General features: G+C 42.9%; 1 protein-coding gene across 2 annotated transcripts in view; it reads left to right on the top strand.

Moving 5' to 3' along the window:
• Nucleotides 1–15,062, top strand: part of hlcs (holocarboxylase synthetase (biotin-(proprionyl-CoA-carboxylase (ATP-hydrolysing)) ligase)) — a 42,729-nt gene that overhangs the window by 1,062 nt on the left and 26,605 nt on the right. For both annotated transcript variants that reach the window (XM_039670310.2, XM_089126549.1), the window contains 4 exons: nt 1,731–1,893; nt 3,078–3,922; nt 5,618–5,791; nt 8,170–8,411. In XM_039670310.2, coding sequence (XP_039526244.2) covers nt 1,731–1,893; nt 3,078–3,922; nt 5,618–5,791; nt 8,170–8,411 — 1,424 coding nt within the window. The remainder of the gene's footprint in view (nt 1–1,730; nt 1,894–3,077; nt 3,923–5,617; nt 5,792–8,169; nt 8,412–15,062) is intronic.

Below are 15,062 nucleotides of genomic sequence, written 5' to 3' on the forward strand. Positions count from 1 at the left end.
TGGGAACTCACACACACCTCAGTCCGAGGGCCGGATAAACGTTAGTCTTTCAGTATCCCTCTCACGCCATAGGACAGCGCTAACCAATCAGAGCAACGAGCGGCATGTCATCCAAGATGTCCATGTCTTTCTTTCTTCAGTCGAAAAGAAATGAAGGTTTTTGATGAAAACATTCCAGGATTTTCTCCATATAATGGACTTCAATGGGAACCAAACGGTTCAAGGTCCAAAACACAGTTTCAGTGCAAACTGTTCAAAGGGCTTTAAATGACACCAGACGATGAATAAGGGTCTTATCAAGCGAAACGATCGCTCATTTAATAAATGTATAACAAAGTTTAAGTTTTATAAGCTCAAATGCTCGCCTTGCTCTGTTCTGTGACGCGCGTTCGTTGAATGAACCAAATGACACAATAAAAGATTTGTTCATTTTAATGAACGAGTTCGAAACTTTATTTATTTCTTAAAGTTCCTATATGTAATTTTGTTTATAAAATGAATCCTTTTTTATTGCCTGTGTTTGAAGGGGTTGTAATCACACATTGCAATGATCCACTTTTCGGGTTTGGCTATTACCTCTGAAGGCCAATATTCATATTTATATGTGAGGTCTCCGAGTCGGATTCCCAGCGAAATCCATCGGATGTGACGTGCATGCGCGCTCCCGAGCCTCTCTATCCTTATATACAGTCAACCATGCGATCAACGGCACTTCAGCTGACGACATGGAGTCTGATAACAGCCCAAAACGTCCTGCCTCCAGCACAACACACACTCAAACACACACTGATCTGAAAAAATAATCTGCTGAAGCTCGTCAGGCAAACCGTGAATCTGATATCAAGGTAAAAATCAAGGTAAACTACATGAAACATGACATGAATACAAAAGAATGTTCCAGGATAACAAAAAGTCGGTGCTTTAGGATGTAACTTTTATTTACTAGGTCTAATTTCCAGACACGTTCAGTACAGTAATGCCACTTCCTACGATCTTACTGATACACTGAATTTGTTCAGTTTAGTTCACTAACCGTTTTCGTTATCATATTATACATTCACCGATGTTGACATTGCTGATTGTGAAAGATACACGAATAGTTAGTGAAATGGCTTATGCTATTGAGCTCTGTATATTTTCCTGCTTTTTTGTCCTTAGCCAATCACATAATCCACATATATTGTACCCCATAAACACAATCATGCACAGGAAAAAAAAGCAGTAAAGCACCCCTTTAATGTTAAAGAGACTGTATCGTCTCCTGTGTCCACAAGAGGGCGCCAGCGAGCGCAACGAGCAAATATAAACCAAATCAGGAATTGCATCTTTTATTGAAATTAAATGACATTGAAATGACAAAAATGGTCTCAAATAAATAAAATATAACTTCCTTAATGTGCCTGCATGGAAAATGAGGTTACAGTAGTGCATCAGTAACCGGAGAAAACACACACCAGCAAACGGGCCTTCAGAAACACACACTTCACTCACACATCTATAGATCCTCACACACTCGGCTCTGACTGATGTGCAGGTTTGGTCAAGTTTTTTTCATTTGATGAAAGCCGGGGTCGGGGTTCCTCACGTCACCTGACGGAGTGTGTGTCCTCGCCGCTCTGGCCTCGGGCTCCAAAACACTCAATAATAATGATTTGACTGCACTGACACTATCAGATGAGAACAAAACTTGAATGTGTTTAAATCCATACGTGTGTGTGTGTGTGTGTCAGGTGCTGAACTGGTCGGATTACTGTCTCCCGTTGGCCTGCAGTCCGGGTCAGCCGTACCGGGCCGTAGCCGAAGCCAGCCTGGAGAACTTCAGCCGGCTCGGCGTGGCCTTTATGGAGGATCGTCTGTGTATGGAAAACGGGCTCATTCCTGAAAAGATAGTGTGTGAGTTTCATCCCAGCAGGGGTCATCACACAGGGCTCGACGTGTGTGTCCTTCAGACGAGTGCAAGTAAAAAAAACTGAAGCAATATTCATCAGTGTTCAAACAGCTTTGATATATTGAAATCTGCATTTTGTCACATCGTCTCCTTTCAAAGGACATTTTCTCCCTAAAGTTTATTAAATGTATGCCTAATCTTTCATTTTAAATTTCTAAATTTGATCAATAAATTAAGTTAGAGTAATAAGACACTGCAGGGCTCTTAGCCTACGTTGGGCTGATCAAATTAAAATAAAACTGTATTAAATAATGTTATGAAATAGTTTTAAATATTTTTAAATGTACAAATTAGAATTGTTTGCAAGAAAGAGTTTTCAGAGCATTTGTGCCTGACGCACCTCCGCCAGTGTTTCAGTGGATCGGCGCTCGTAGATCGACTGGTAGAGACTATTTTTCCAAGATGGCTTCTTCCTGTATTCGCGGAGTTGACTGTGTGTATAAAATATCTTCTTATTAAACTGTGTGGACACTGACAAAGTTCTCAATGCTTCGGTTTGAATGTAGGGACCCTTATTATGCTGTCGTGTTGGTGTGGGGCTATTTTGAGCCTTGTTAGTGGTAATAACAAGCGATTTTTTATTTGTCATTACTCTATGCCCTATATACTAGCGTTATACTAGCGTTATAGGCTAACCTGTTTTTAGAGATAAAACTATTTACATTCAGCAGTCATGAAAACAAATCTCAGATAACGGTTGACTAGGTAACAATGTGTAATTAGACTAAAGGTTCATTTTCCGCTGGAGTTCTCCTTTAACTCTATTCATGTGTTATAAATATTCTAACTCCACATTTTGAATTTTTATCGGCAGTGTGTTGTTAACCGAGTGTCTGTGTGCGAGCCTCAACAACACAACCCTGTGACCGGCAGTAATACACTTACATTCATTATCCACTATCGATCGCAACTTACAATAAATGTAATACAATCAGAATCATTCTCTCGTTTTAGTGATTCCCTGGTTATTTTTTTGTTATTGACATTTTAATCAGGCTACTTGTCCGGTCGGGCAAATAAAATTCTCTTTTCCTCGCCCCTTAAAAAAGTCCATTTGTCCGGACGAGCACGGATGTCGAGCCCTGACACGCAGCTGTACTAATCCCGTGTTTGTCCTTCTGTGTCCCAGCCGTGTCCCTCAAAGAGTCTGCGCTCACACACCTTCTGGAGAAGAGGAGACTCCAGGCCAAACGTCTGAGCGAGCCGGTGCTGTCCACAACCAGCCGTCAGGAGGAGCCGGAGCTCCCGTCGGGTCACCGGCACATGGAGGGACACCACCTGCACCTGTCCAGCTGCCACGAGTGCCTGGAGCTGGAGAACAGCACCATCCAGTCGGTCCGGTTCGCCTCCGCCGAGAACATCCCGGACCTGCCGGTTGACGGCGTGGAGAACGTCCCGGATCTCCCAGACGAGGAGGAGAACGCTCCAGACCTGCCGGACCCCGAGAGCGTGCGGCTGAGGTCCGGCGGGAAGCCTCCTAACGTGCTGGTGTTCACGGGCGGCTGTGACCTTCAGTACCGCAGGATCCGCTCGCTCCTGACGGAGGTCCTGGACCCGGAGCGCTACACCATCTACCCTCTCCGCCCGCAGCCGGCGCTGAGCGAGCCCTGGTCCGAGAACACACTCCTGCTGGTGCTCGGCACCGGCCCGCTCACGCCTCAGCTGATCCTGGTGTTCCTGGCGTTCCTGAACCGGGGCGGGCGTGTGCTGGGCCTGTCCTGCTCCCTGTGTCCCGCTGGAGTGACCCTGAGGCCCCGGGCCCCGCCGGAGGAGCAGATCTGCAGACTGAGCTTCACCCGGGCCGACGGCACCGAGCTGCGCATGAGTGTGGTGTCCAGCGGGAGTGTGTACGAGCGTGAGGAGGGTGCGGGCGAGGTGGAGCTGTGGGGGGAGATCACGGAGCAGGACCAGCCCGAGATGGCCATCGTACGCCTGACCCACGGGCCCGACAGCGGACAGGCCATTCTGTGTCAGGTGACCCTGCACTTCACTAATGACTGTTCGTTTTATTATTTTTTCAAATTCCATTTTTCCCATTGTAACCTGTGGAAAAGGGCTTAACTGGATGCAGAATTCACTTTTATATGGTGTTTGCATAAGAATGTCTTTTCTGTGTGTGACGCAGATGTGCGTCTCCTCTTGTGTTGAGTGTGTGTGTTGACAGATGTGCGTCTCCTCTTGTGTTGAGTGTGTGTGTTGACAGATGTGCGTCTCCTCTTGTGTTGAGTGTGTGTTGACACCAAGGTTATAATCATTAACGAAAACTAACGAAAAAACGAAAACTAGATGGGAAAAAACATTGTCGTTAACTGAAATAAAAATAAAAACGAGCCATTACAAAAAAACTATAACTAACTAAAACTGTAATGTCTGTTTGCAAAACTAACTAAAATAAAATAAAATTATAGAGCAAATGTCCTTAGTTTTCGTCTTTGTCAATGCCGTTAATTTTAACGTTATTTAAAACACGCAGTGTATGTTCAACTGCATTTCATTTCCCTGTAACGCTCTCCCTCCGTCTCTCTCACATGCACGCGCGCGCGCGCACACACACACCTACACACACAGCCCCTCCCCCTCCATGCAGTACACACCGCGTCTCCGCGAAAACGAGCCAACGAGGGTTCGATCAATGTTGAAAGCAAGTTCGTGAAAGGTTGGTATCTCATCATGAACATCTTTACACAATCACACATTAAAAGGTGGTGTACAAATATTATAAATTCTTAATACAATTCTGTTAGTGTGTTAATGTCGACCCGAGAAGCGATTGAGCCTTCATTAGAAAAAGTTAACTGACTTAGTCGCAATTTTGAGGTAAAATGCTGCTGGGTTGTCGATGTCAAAACTCTATAAGCTCTGATTCAAATATTAAATAATGTTATGTCATTATTCTACTCGGTAACACTTTATTTCGATAGTCCACTTTAGACATTCAACTGACTATAAGTAACTTGTCTACTACAAGTCAACTTATTCTCCTAACCCAAATCCTAACAATAACCATAATCTAACAGTCTACTGACAGTCTACTATAATATACTAATACTCTAATGAGAGTTGCTTGAAATGTAGTTGAAAAGTTACTTATAATTTGTAGAATGTCTAAAGTGATCGAAATAAAGTGTAACCGAAATTGTAAAGCTGTGGGATTTTTATATAGAAAATATGTAGATTGTTGGTACAGTAAAGGAATTTCACATTGTAGGCTATACATTTGGTTTTAATGTTGAATAGATATTTCTAAAAATGTATGTGTTGAGTTATTATTACACAATTCTTTTTCTGACGTTTTTCAACCTTGCCCCTGACAAATAACCCAAATTACAAAAAAAAAAACTAAAACTAACACTAAAACTAATAAAAACTAAACTAAAACTAAGCATTTTCAAAAAATAGAAACTAAACTAGTAACCCCACTTTTAAAACTAATTAAAACTAAACTGAATTTGAAAACAAAAATTCAAAACGAAATAAAAATAAAAACTAATGAAAAATGCAAAACTATAATAACCTTGGTTGACACAGATGTGCGTCTCCTCTTGTGTTGAGTGTGTGTGTTGACAGATGTGCGTCTCCTCTTGTGTTGAGTGTGTGTGTTGACAGATGTGCGTCTCCTCTTGTGTTGAGTGTGTGTTGACACAGATGTGCGTCTCCTCTTGTGTTCAGGTGCGTTTGGAGGCGGATCCAGATGTTCATGATGCTCAGGGTTTCTCAGAGCTGAAGTTGAGCAACTCTCTTCGCTACGAGGTTCTGACGGAGATCCTGAGGACTCTGGGTCTGAGCTGTGAGCGGAGCACTGTGCCGACACACACCCCGATATACCTGCTCCACGCACACCAGGTGACTCACACACACACACCCCGATATACCTGCTCCACACACACACCGATATATCTGCTCCACACACACCAGGTGACTCACACACACCCCGATATACCTGCTCCACACACACACACCGATATATCTGCTCCACACACACACACCGATATATCTGCTCCACACACACCAGGTGACCCACACACACGTCACTGATGCTAACAACATCTATATGACGGATGGCAGTACTCGTGATCTGTGACTGAAGTTTGTCCCTCACACTGATCAGAGTGAACGTTTATCATTTGCACAGTTTGTGTTGGTAATTGACACATACAGGCGATCTTTTATATGTTTTAATAATTTGATCACACATTGAGGGAAAGGCCTTTCTGAGGTCCTGAAGGCCCGAGGAGGCGAACGCTGGTTCTGTTGAGGATCCAATGGGACTGTAGTTCATCCTGTGTGATTGACAGCTGATGCGGTGTGATTGACAGCTGATGCGGTGTGATTGACAGCTGACTCTTGTGAAGAACTTGTGATGAGTTTACATGAGTATAGAGGCCGGAGGAGCAGTTTACACACACATCTCCAGTCTCATTTTCCCAGGACTGATTTAGACTTTCAGGGATTTTGAGTTTAATAAAGCCATTTGTTATCATTGTGTCTCTGTTTTGTGTAGTGGAGTTTGGTTGTATGGCGTAGATAACACAGATGTGTCAATGATGACCACTAGGTGTCAGTGTGTGTCTGTCACACTCCTGACAGAATCAGCCGAAGACATGAGGAAATATTGTGCTCATTAATAATACAGTGAGGAGAGGATGCTTGTTTTAATGACCCTATAATGTTGATTAAACCATGAAAATATTTGGAAAATATAATTTTTTTTAAATATGAGGGAAGAACAAAACACTAACCTTTTAAACACTAAAATTATTTGGCAAAAAAGGCAAACTATAGATGCAGGTTTCATATAAAAAAAAGTTGAGAGGAAAAATCTAATATTGACTACATCATATTCCGTTATTAATATTCGGTTGGTTTTCTCTTGCTTGTTCATAATGTCTTTGTTTGACGGTCTGGCCAAAAGTATGTCTCTCAGTTTGTCATGTTTCATTGCGTTATTATCACAAATAAAACAACCGACTCCAAGCACGACTACGCAATATGATTATAAAATGTTTAATAATATTTGATTAACGAGTGGCAGTGTGGATTCTCCCCGTCACTCGTTCTCTCTTCAGCGGGAAATACTCGTCCTCATATCTGTCTTGATCACACTTCAGATATGATTATACATTTAATACTTGCATATTAGTGTTTTTATTTAACGTTATATATTATCTTTTCTTCTGCACAGATATATTTCACTGAGCATATATGATATGATTATCGTTGATGTAAGCAGAAGCAAGCGGCGTCATTGATTGGCTGTTCTCGTCGATCGCCTGGTTAATGACTGAGCGTCTCTAACGACAGAGCCAATCAAACGAGCCCTTGCTTTAAAAACAAGCATTAAACGTGTGAGAATAAAACCAGGCACTGTGTGTGTGTGAGTGTGTGTGAGTGTGTGTGAGTGTGTGTGAGTGTGTGTGTGTGTGTGTGTGTGTGTGTGTGTGTGTGTGTGATTCCCATATGTGGGATTCCACTTATGATTGCATCAGAAACTGGTTCTGTTCAGTGTGTGTGTGTGTGTGTGGGTTTAACCAAACATAATGATGTAATTAATAATAACTATGTCATCTAAGTACTGTAATTTTATTTTCTATTGAAAAGTAAAGTAAGTGATTACTCTTTATTTTTCAGTAATTTAATTACAGCTACTTCTGGTGTAATTGCATTAAATATCATAAATAGGGATGCACCTATAGGAAAACGTTGGCTGATATACATAACCGATAATCCTGTTTTTTTACCTTTTATTATAGTAGGACGGTTAGTTGACAGGAACGAAGCTGGAGAGAGAGGGAGGAGGACGGATCAGGGAATGTCCACGACTCGACCTCGGGCCCCTTTAATATGATGACACGCTGCCCATGAGGCTATTAGCGCTGACAATTCTTTATATTTGTAAACCGATAACCGATAATTATTTGATTGAAAGCCAGTAACTGTTAATTGTCCATATTTGAAAGCCGGTGACCGATAATTATTGATATTTAAAAGCTGTTGACCGGTATATCGATAAATCTAGAGCCGTAATCCATTAAAATCCACTTCTCAAGCACGTAATGTTATGTGGCTGATGTGACAGATTTGCGCTGCACGTTGCACTGAAATATATTTTCCTTTTTTAAAGTGATTTCTATTTTATTCAAGCAAATCAAAACCATCATAGTATGATGATAAATCCATGGAGTGTGTGTGTGTGTGTGTGTGTGTGTGTGTGTGTCCCACAGGAGCAGAAGCACCGGCTCCTGCATTGCTTGACGGCTGGGTCGGGAGTCCTGAAGCTTCGGGCCGGAGCCGAGCCGGATCTGGGAGAGCGAGGGAGTGTGTGTGTGATAAACACTGATCCTCCCGAGAGCTTCTCTGAACACTTCAGCCTGCACACGTACCGGCAGCACCTGCGCACACACACACTCGGACACACACTCGTCTATGCCGACGTCACCTCCTCCACCATGGACCTGCTGGACGGGTGAGAAATGCTCCTCACACACACTCCACTGACACTCACACTCCGCTCACACACACACACACACTCCTCCGCTCATTAACACTGTAGCTCGCTGCGGTCAGATGCTAATAGAGTGGTGCGCGGCTGGGCTAACGCTGGGACGAGGCTAGCGGGTGGAAGCCATTACAGCTGTCATAACGCTTGACAAATGTGCGCCTGTGTGTGTGTGAGAGTGATTGGGAGTGACAGTGTTGTCATTAGGCCTGTAAGGGAACCAGAAGAGGCCGTGGAAAAACAACATCTACAGTTTGATTTCCCCTGGCCTGATTATCAGAGTAATTTCCAGATGTTCCTCTGATGAAGTGCTGTTATTGTAGTATGAGAGGCACACACACACACACACACACACACAGCTGCCCAATACAGATCTTACCCTCCATATTCACATCTCAGTTCATATTCCCTCGCAGTTCAGTCAGTATGGAGTTCAGCCTGTTAGTGGTAATACTGTGTGTGTGTGTGTGTGTGTGTGTGTGTGTGTGTGTGTGTGTGTGTGTGTGTGTGTGTGTGTGTGTGATCGGCCGATATTAGGCATTTTCCATAATATCGGTATCGGCAGTTATAATGGCCGATAAATTAATATTTAAAAAATAAAATAAAAACGGAAGAAACACACTTCAATCATCTCTCCTTGGCCTGTTATATTGAAAATGTATGTTTTACAATTTGCAGTATGATGTTATCTATTGCTAAATTATGGCTCATCATAGACTAGCTAACCACAAAGCTAGCTAACGCCACTATCATCAGTGGAAGACCGCTAACGTTAATGAGCTTGGAAACCACAATGAACTTTTTCTGCCTAAATAAAGTAATGATTACTGTATTAAAAACCAGCATATCTCTAGTTGCAGTGTCTGCATTGTAAAATGTAAGTTATACTTGCGTGGAGTGAACATTTAGACATAGAGAAAAAGTATCAAACGTATCTCGTGCAGAAAAGTTCGCTTTTCTTTTACACGCGTGTGAAATCCAACAATATTTAATAACAAAAAAATATCGGCCGATATATTGGAATATCAGATTTTAAAACCCAAAAATATTTGCATCGGTATCGGCCTTCAAAATCTTTTATCGGACGGGCTCTAGTGTGTGTGTGTGTGTGTGTGTGTGTGTGTGTGTGTGTGTGTGTGTGTGTGTGTGTGTGTGAGCGCCTCTGCTATCAGTGGCATGGATACAGTCTTCACACAGACACATGCTTCAATCTGTTGCTTAATGGCGTTGTGGAGACACAGTTCGTTCCGGTGAGATCATAACACATACGTGTCGCTGCTTGATCTACAAGGCGTAGATGTGTGTGTGTGTGTGTGTGTGTGTGTGTGTGTTTGATCAGAGCATTAGCACTCTGTTTGAGCAGCACACACTCACACACACAGCCCAAGACTCTTAGTGTCAGAAGGTCGGACCATAGCAGAGCCTCAATGACCCCGTGACCTCCCCCTCACTTCTCTATTAACACACCTCTCTCTCTCTCGCTCTCCCTCTCTCTCTCTCACTCTCCCTCTCTCTCGCTCTCCCTCTCTCTCTCTCACTCTCCCTCCCTCTCTCTCCCTCTCTCTCTCTCCCTCTCTCTCTCTCTCTCTCCCTCTCTCTCTCTCTCCCTCTCTCTCTCTCACTCTCCCTCCCTCTCTCTCTCTCTCTCTCTCTCTCTCTCCCCCTCTCTCTCTCTCTCTCTCCCTCTCTCTCTCTCGCTCTCCCATCTCTCTCTCTCTCTCATCTCTCTCTCTCTCTCTCTCCCTCTCTCGCTCTCCCATCTCTCTCTCATCTCTCTCTCTCTCTCTCCCTCTCTCGCTCTCCCATCTCTCTCGCTCTCCCATCTCTCTCTCTCTCTCTCTCTCTCCCTCTCTCGCTCTCCCCATCTCTCTCTCTCTCCCTCTCTCGCCCTCCCCATTTCTCTCTCTCTCGCTCTCCCTCTCTGTGATGCAATTCTGATGCTTGTCATGTTAATCTCAACGATGATTGAGAGATGAACAAATAAACTTTCCTCAAAAGCCGAATGATCACATTTGATACTCATTATTTTTATAATAAATGATGATGATAATCAAGTAGACCTGCTTCAGTCCAGATGAAATATTAATAACAATATCAAAGTTATTCATGCATTAACTGGATAATATCAGAGCAGATTTGAAGACTTGTGAAGCGGTCACAGAGTGTGACTGACTGTGAGTGTGTTTATCAGCTGTGTGTGTGTGTGTGTGTGTGTGTGTGTGGGTAATGTAGTTTAACGTAACTGGAGTCAAATATGTTCTCATAATCCAGCTGTACTGTATTAATCTGAGATTAATCAATCAATCAAAACTTTTATTACAGACTGGAGGTCCAAATCTTACCCACAACAATGCATGAGTACACCATAAACGTACATGCATACATACCTAGACATAAAAACAAACAAAATAATAAAAAGAAAATCATTGTTCTACAGAAGGCCATTATACCGGTGTTTCCACTTACGGGATTGGTAGTGTGTAGGACTTAGCCGTATGTTAGTTAAGCTCATTATTATTTCACTTTGTGACCCGTTAAGTCTCCTTATACCCACGAACATCTCACTGGCACTACAGCATCTTGGTCTTTCTTGTGAGTAACATTCTCATTGCGTCTTTATATGCTAATTTCAATCCGGGTAGTTCAAACATTTGTCATCGTTACTTCTACAGATCATGACGACACTCTTATCGGCGTTATGTTTGATATCATGTTACTGAGAGCTGCAGTAATCCAGCACTACTTGGGTTAAAGGTCACAAGGTCATCTGCATACATAATATGCACCATTATTACAGGCTCTCAACTGCATCCATATAGAGATTAGAAAGAGCAGGTGACAAAATACCCCCGTGTCTGAATCCATTGCCGACCCTAAATAAAGCTGAGACACTTTTGCCCCATTTCACTTGCACAGTCTGGTGGGCACACCAGTAAGCCACACTTCTCACCCTACACTTGGGACCCCCTCTTTGCCTTAATTTGTTAAACAATATACCATGATAATTACTGTTAATAGTTTGTGATTCAGCTTTCATACTTCTTCCCAAATGTTAATTTGTTAAATCTTCTCTAGGAGATCCATTTAGATTCTGAAGATTCTTCAGCGTATGACTCCAACACTGTATAAAACATCAGTATTAAGGTACTAAACGACTTTTACTGGATACGAGTGTAAACTCCCGATCAGAGACGGAAGGAGATCGACCGGTTTCAGAAACACATGCATTAGATCTGGTCCTGAAGGCCTGACACCAAAAATATGATTTTGCTGCGTTTATAATTTGTGTTGGACTGGAGGACAGACGGTCAGAAGTCTCTCTCTCTCCTCGCATGATTAACTCGCTCAGAGCTCCAGATGGACACACACACACACACACACACACTAAGGTCGTCTTGTCGTGTAGCAATCAGTGTTTGTTTTAACAGCGAATCCAAAACCCAAACTGACAGCGTGTGGAATTAAACGGCAGTTCCTCTGAAGAGTCCCGAGAGCGAAGGAGCCGCTCGCCGCTTCATCAGGAACTCCAATTAGTCCAATTGACCTCCGTGACCCTGCAGCAATTACAGCAAATCACTAGCAGATGCTCCTCAGTCTCAGTGTGTGTGTGTGTGTGTGTGTGTGTGTGCATCTGGAACTATGCGTGTTTACATCTGAGAAATAATTTTTTCCAATATGTTTCAATTCATTTCATCACCTTTATATGGGTATTTTTCAAACCTAATGATATGCGTGCATAATCTTTTGTGTCAGTTTCATAGATTTAATCAAATTAAATTATAATAACAAGACACAATAGGGCTGTTCCCAATCAAATCAGTATGAACAAAAGTCATCTCTGCAATGGAAACACAGAAGTGATTTAGTTGCCTACACACACACACACACACACACACACACTGAATGCAGATCAGAGGAATAGTAGGATCATGTTTCTCCCGCTATCTCTTTAGGTTGGCTCCAGTACAGCTCAGCACACAGGATAGGGTCCCGATGTGTGTTCAGCTTTAGGCCCGCGGTTCATCAGACGGGTTCTTCTAGCCGTTCCTCCAACTGATCCGTGATCTGGATTGGGGAATAATCTGCCATCGTTAGATCTTCCTTGACTCTTGATGTTTTTAAGGATCATTCTCTTTGGTGTTTTAGTGTGTGGATGTTTTCATGTTTTATCTCTTTGTTCTGTTGCTTTTTATTGCAATGAGCAGCAGTTCTGAACTATGGTGGTAGGGTGTAAGGTGCTTTATGAATAAATCAATGAAACCAAATAATGTTTTGATATTTTAAGCATAAGACGTTGAATATTGATATTTAAAGTGATTTAAAAGATACTTTAAATGTAAAATAAATTGAGCCCACCAGTAGGGGGCAGCGAGTCATTGAGATTCAACCGATTCATTCAAACGGCTGATTCACTCAGGAGCGAAGCATGTGACTCTTAATCTGTTGAATCATTGATTCAACTCATTTGTTCGTTAAAACAATTATTACGATATTATCGCAGGCGATATCATACACCCTAGTTCGGTTTGTGTGTGTGTGTGTGTGTGTGTTGTACTAACAGCAGAAACTGATTGATCAGCTCTCGTCTGTGTGAAGATGCTAATTCCTGCAGCTCCTCCTGAAACTGGATTTTCCCAATTAATCACATTTACAGATTAGAGTTAGACGGATCGATCATCACGTTTATGCCGGATCAATACTAATATGCTTATGCTAATGTCTGAAAATCCTCTTCCAGCGACACACACTGATGTCATATTCCTGCAGTCCCTCGACACACTCTTACACTGCGCACTATACAGCCGTCCAGCTGATCATCCGGCCATGACCTGTCCAACATCACACACACACACACACACACACACACACACACACACACACACACACACACACACACACCTGTCCTTGTGTTTGAAGTCCACTTTTTCACACTGAAAATGTCAATATTTAGAGCAGTGCATGAAGATGTGGATTGGGAGGCTGATTTATGGGCTGAGGAGTGTGTGTGTGTGTGTGTGTGTGTGTGTGTGTGTGTGTGTTGCCTGTCATGTATTCAGACCAGCTGTTCCAGTGTGATTCAGTGTCGTCTCAAGGTCATGATACACACAGAGATGTTGCTCGGGCGCTTTCTACTGAGAATGGCCAACAAATTTATATCTGGATACTTTGGATCGGGACTGTGTTACTCACACACACACACACACTCTCTCACTCTCTCACACACACACACTCTCTCACACACTCTCTCTCACTCACACTCTCTCTCACTCACACACTCTAAACAGGAAAGCAACAGTCGATGCTGCAGAAGCTGTGATGATGATCTGGCTCTCTGTGGATCGTGTGAATCTTCTGTAATCGTGTCTCGTCAGTGAGGGACGAGAGATTCCTTCATTGTTTGTGTCTTAATTACTAATGGTGCGTCTTTTCTTCCATCTCTCCTTTCAGCCGTTACTGAGACGTTTCTTCTCTAAAGCTGCAGACGAGCGGCTTTCACAATGAGATTAACTGAGCCTCATTGAGCCGCTAAGAGCATTAGTGTGTGTGTGTGTGTGTGTGTGTGTGTGAGTGTGATCCACGCTGAGCTCATATTTGTGTTGCTGAAATTAATTTGATGCCTCTTTACATGTTAATCTGAGAGGGATTGATTTCTGCAGGACAAAGACGCGAGCGAGGAACTCTCTGAGAGCTTCGCTGTAGTTCTGTCAGTCGTGTGTGTGTGTGAGTGTGTGTGTGTGTGTGTGTGTGTGTGAGTCGCTCTCTGAGTTTATACTCGTCTCTTTGCCTTCGGTCTGAAGCCGTTCACAGTAGTTCTGCCACTGAACTCATGATCTGCTGTTTCTAGGCTCTTCTTATACCAAACAAGCCCCACAAAATACATTTCTGTATTCATCTTCAGATAAGTTAATCACTGATTCAAAAAATTCTGGACAAACATATTTTGTGCTGCAATTATAATTTATTCTAATCCAATATTCCCATTAGTGTTCAGTCATCTTTGACTTATTTAAATCTGTGTTCAGTACTTCTGCTGCTGTGTGTTCAGTAGTTCTGCTGGTGTGTGTTCAGTAGTTCTGCTGGTGTGTGTTCAGTAGTTTTGCTGGTGTGTGTTCAGTAGTTCTGCTGGTGTGTGTTCAGTAGTTCTGCTGCTGTGTGTTCAGTAGTTCTGCTGGTGTGTGTTCAGTAGTTTTGCTGGTGTGTGTTCAGTAGTTCTGCTGGTGTGTGTTCAGTAGTTCTGCTGGTGTGTGTTCAGTAGTTCTGCTGGTGTGTGTTCAGTAGTTCTGCTGCTGTGTGTTCAGTAGTTCTGCTGGTGTGTGTTCAGTAGTTCTGCTGCTGTGTGTTCAGTAGTTCTGCTGGTGTGTGTTCAGTAGTTTTGCTGGTGTGTGTTCAGTAGTTCTGCTGGTGTGTGTTCAGTAGTTTTGCTGGTGTGTGTTCAGTAGCTCTGCTGGTGTGTGTTCAGTAGTTCTGCTGCTGTGTGTTCAGTAGTTCTGCTGCTGTGTGTTCAGTAGTTCTGCTGGTGTGTGTTCAGTAGTTTTGCTGGTGTGTGTTCAGTAGTTCTGCTGGTGTGTGTTCAGTAGTTCTGCTGGTGTGTGTTCAGTAGTTCTGCTGCTGTGTGTT

Source organism: Pimephales promelas, chromosome 23, assembly GCF_988280905.1.
Source record: "Pimephales promelas chromosome 23, fPimPro1.hap1.1, whole genome shotgun sequence".
In the NCBI taxonomy this organism is placed as follows: domain Eukaryota; kingdom Metazoa; phylum Chordata; class Actinopteri; order Cypriniformes; family Leuciscidae; genus Pimephales; species Pimephales promelas.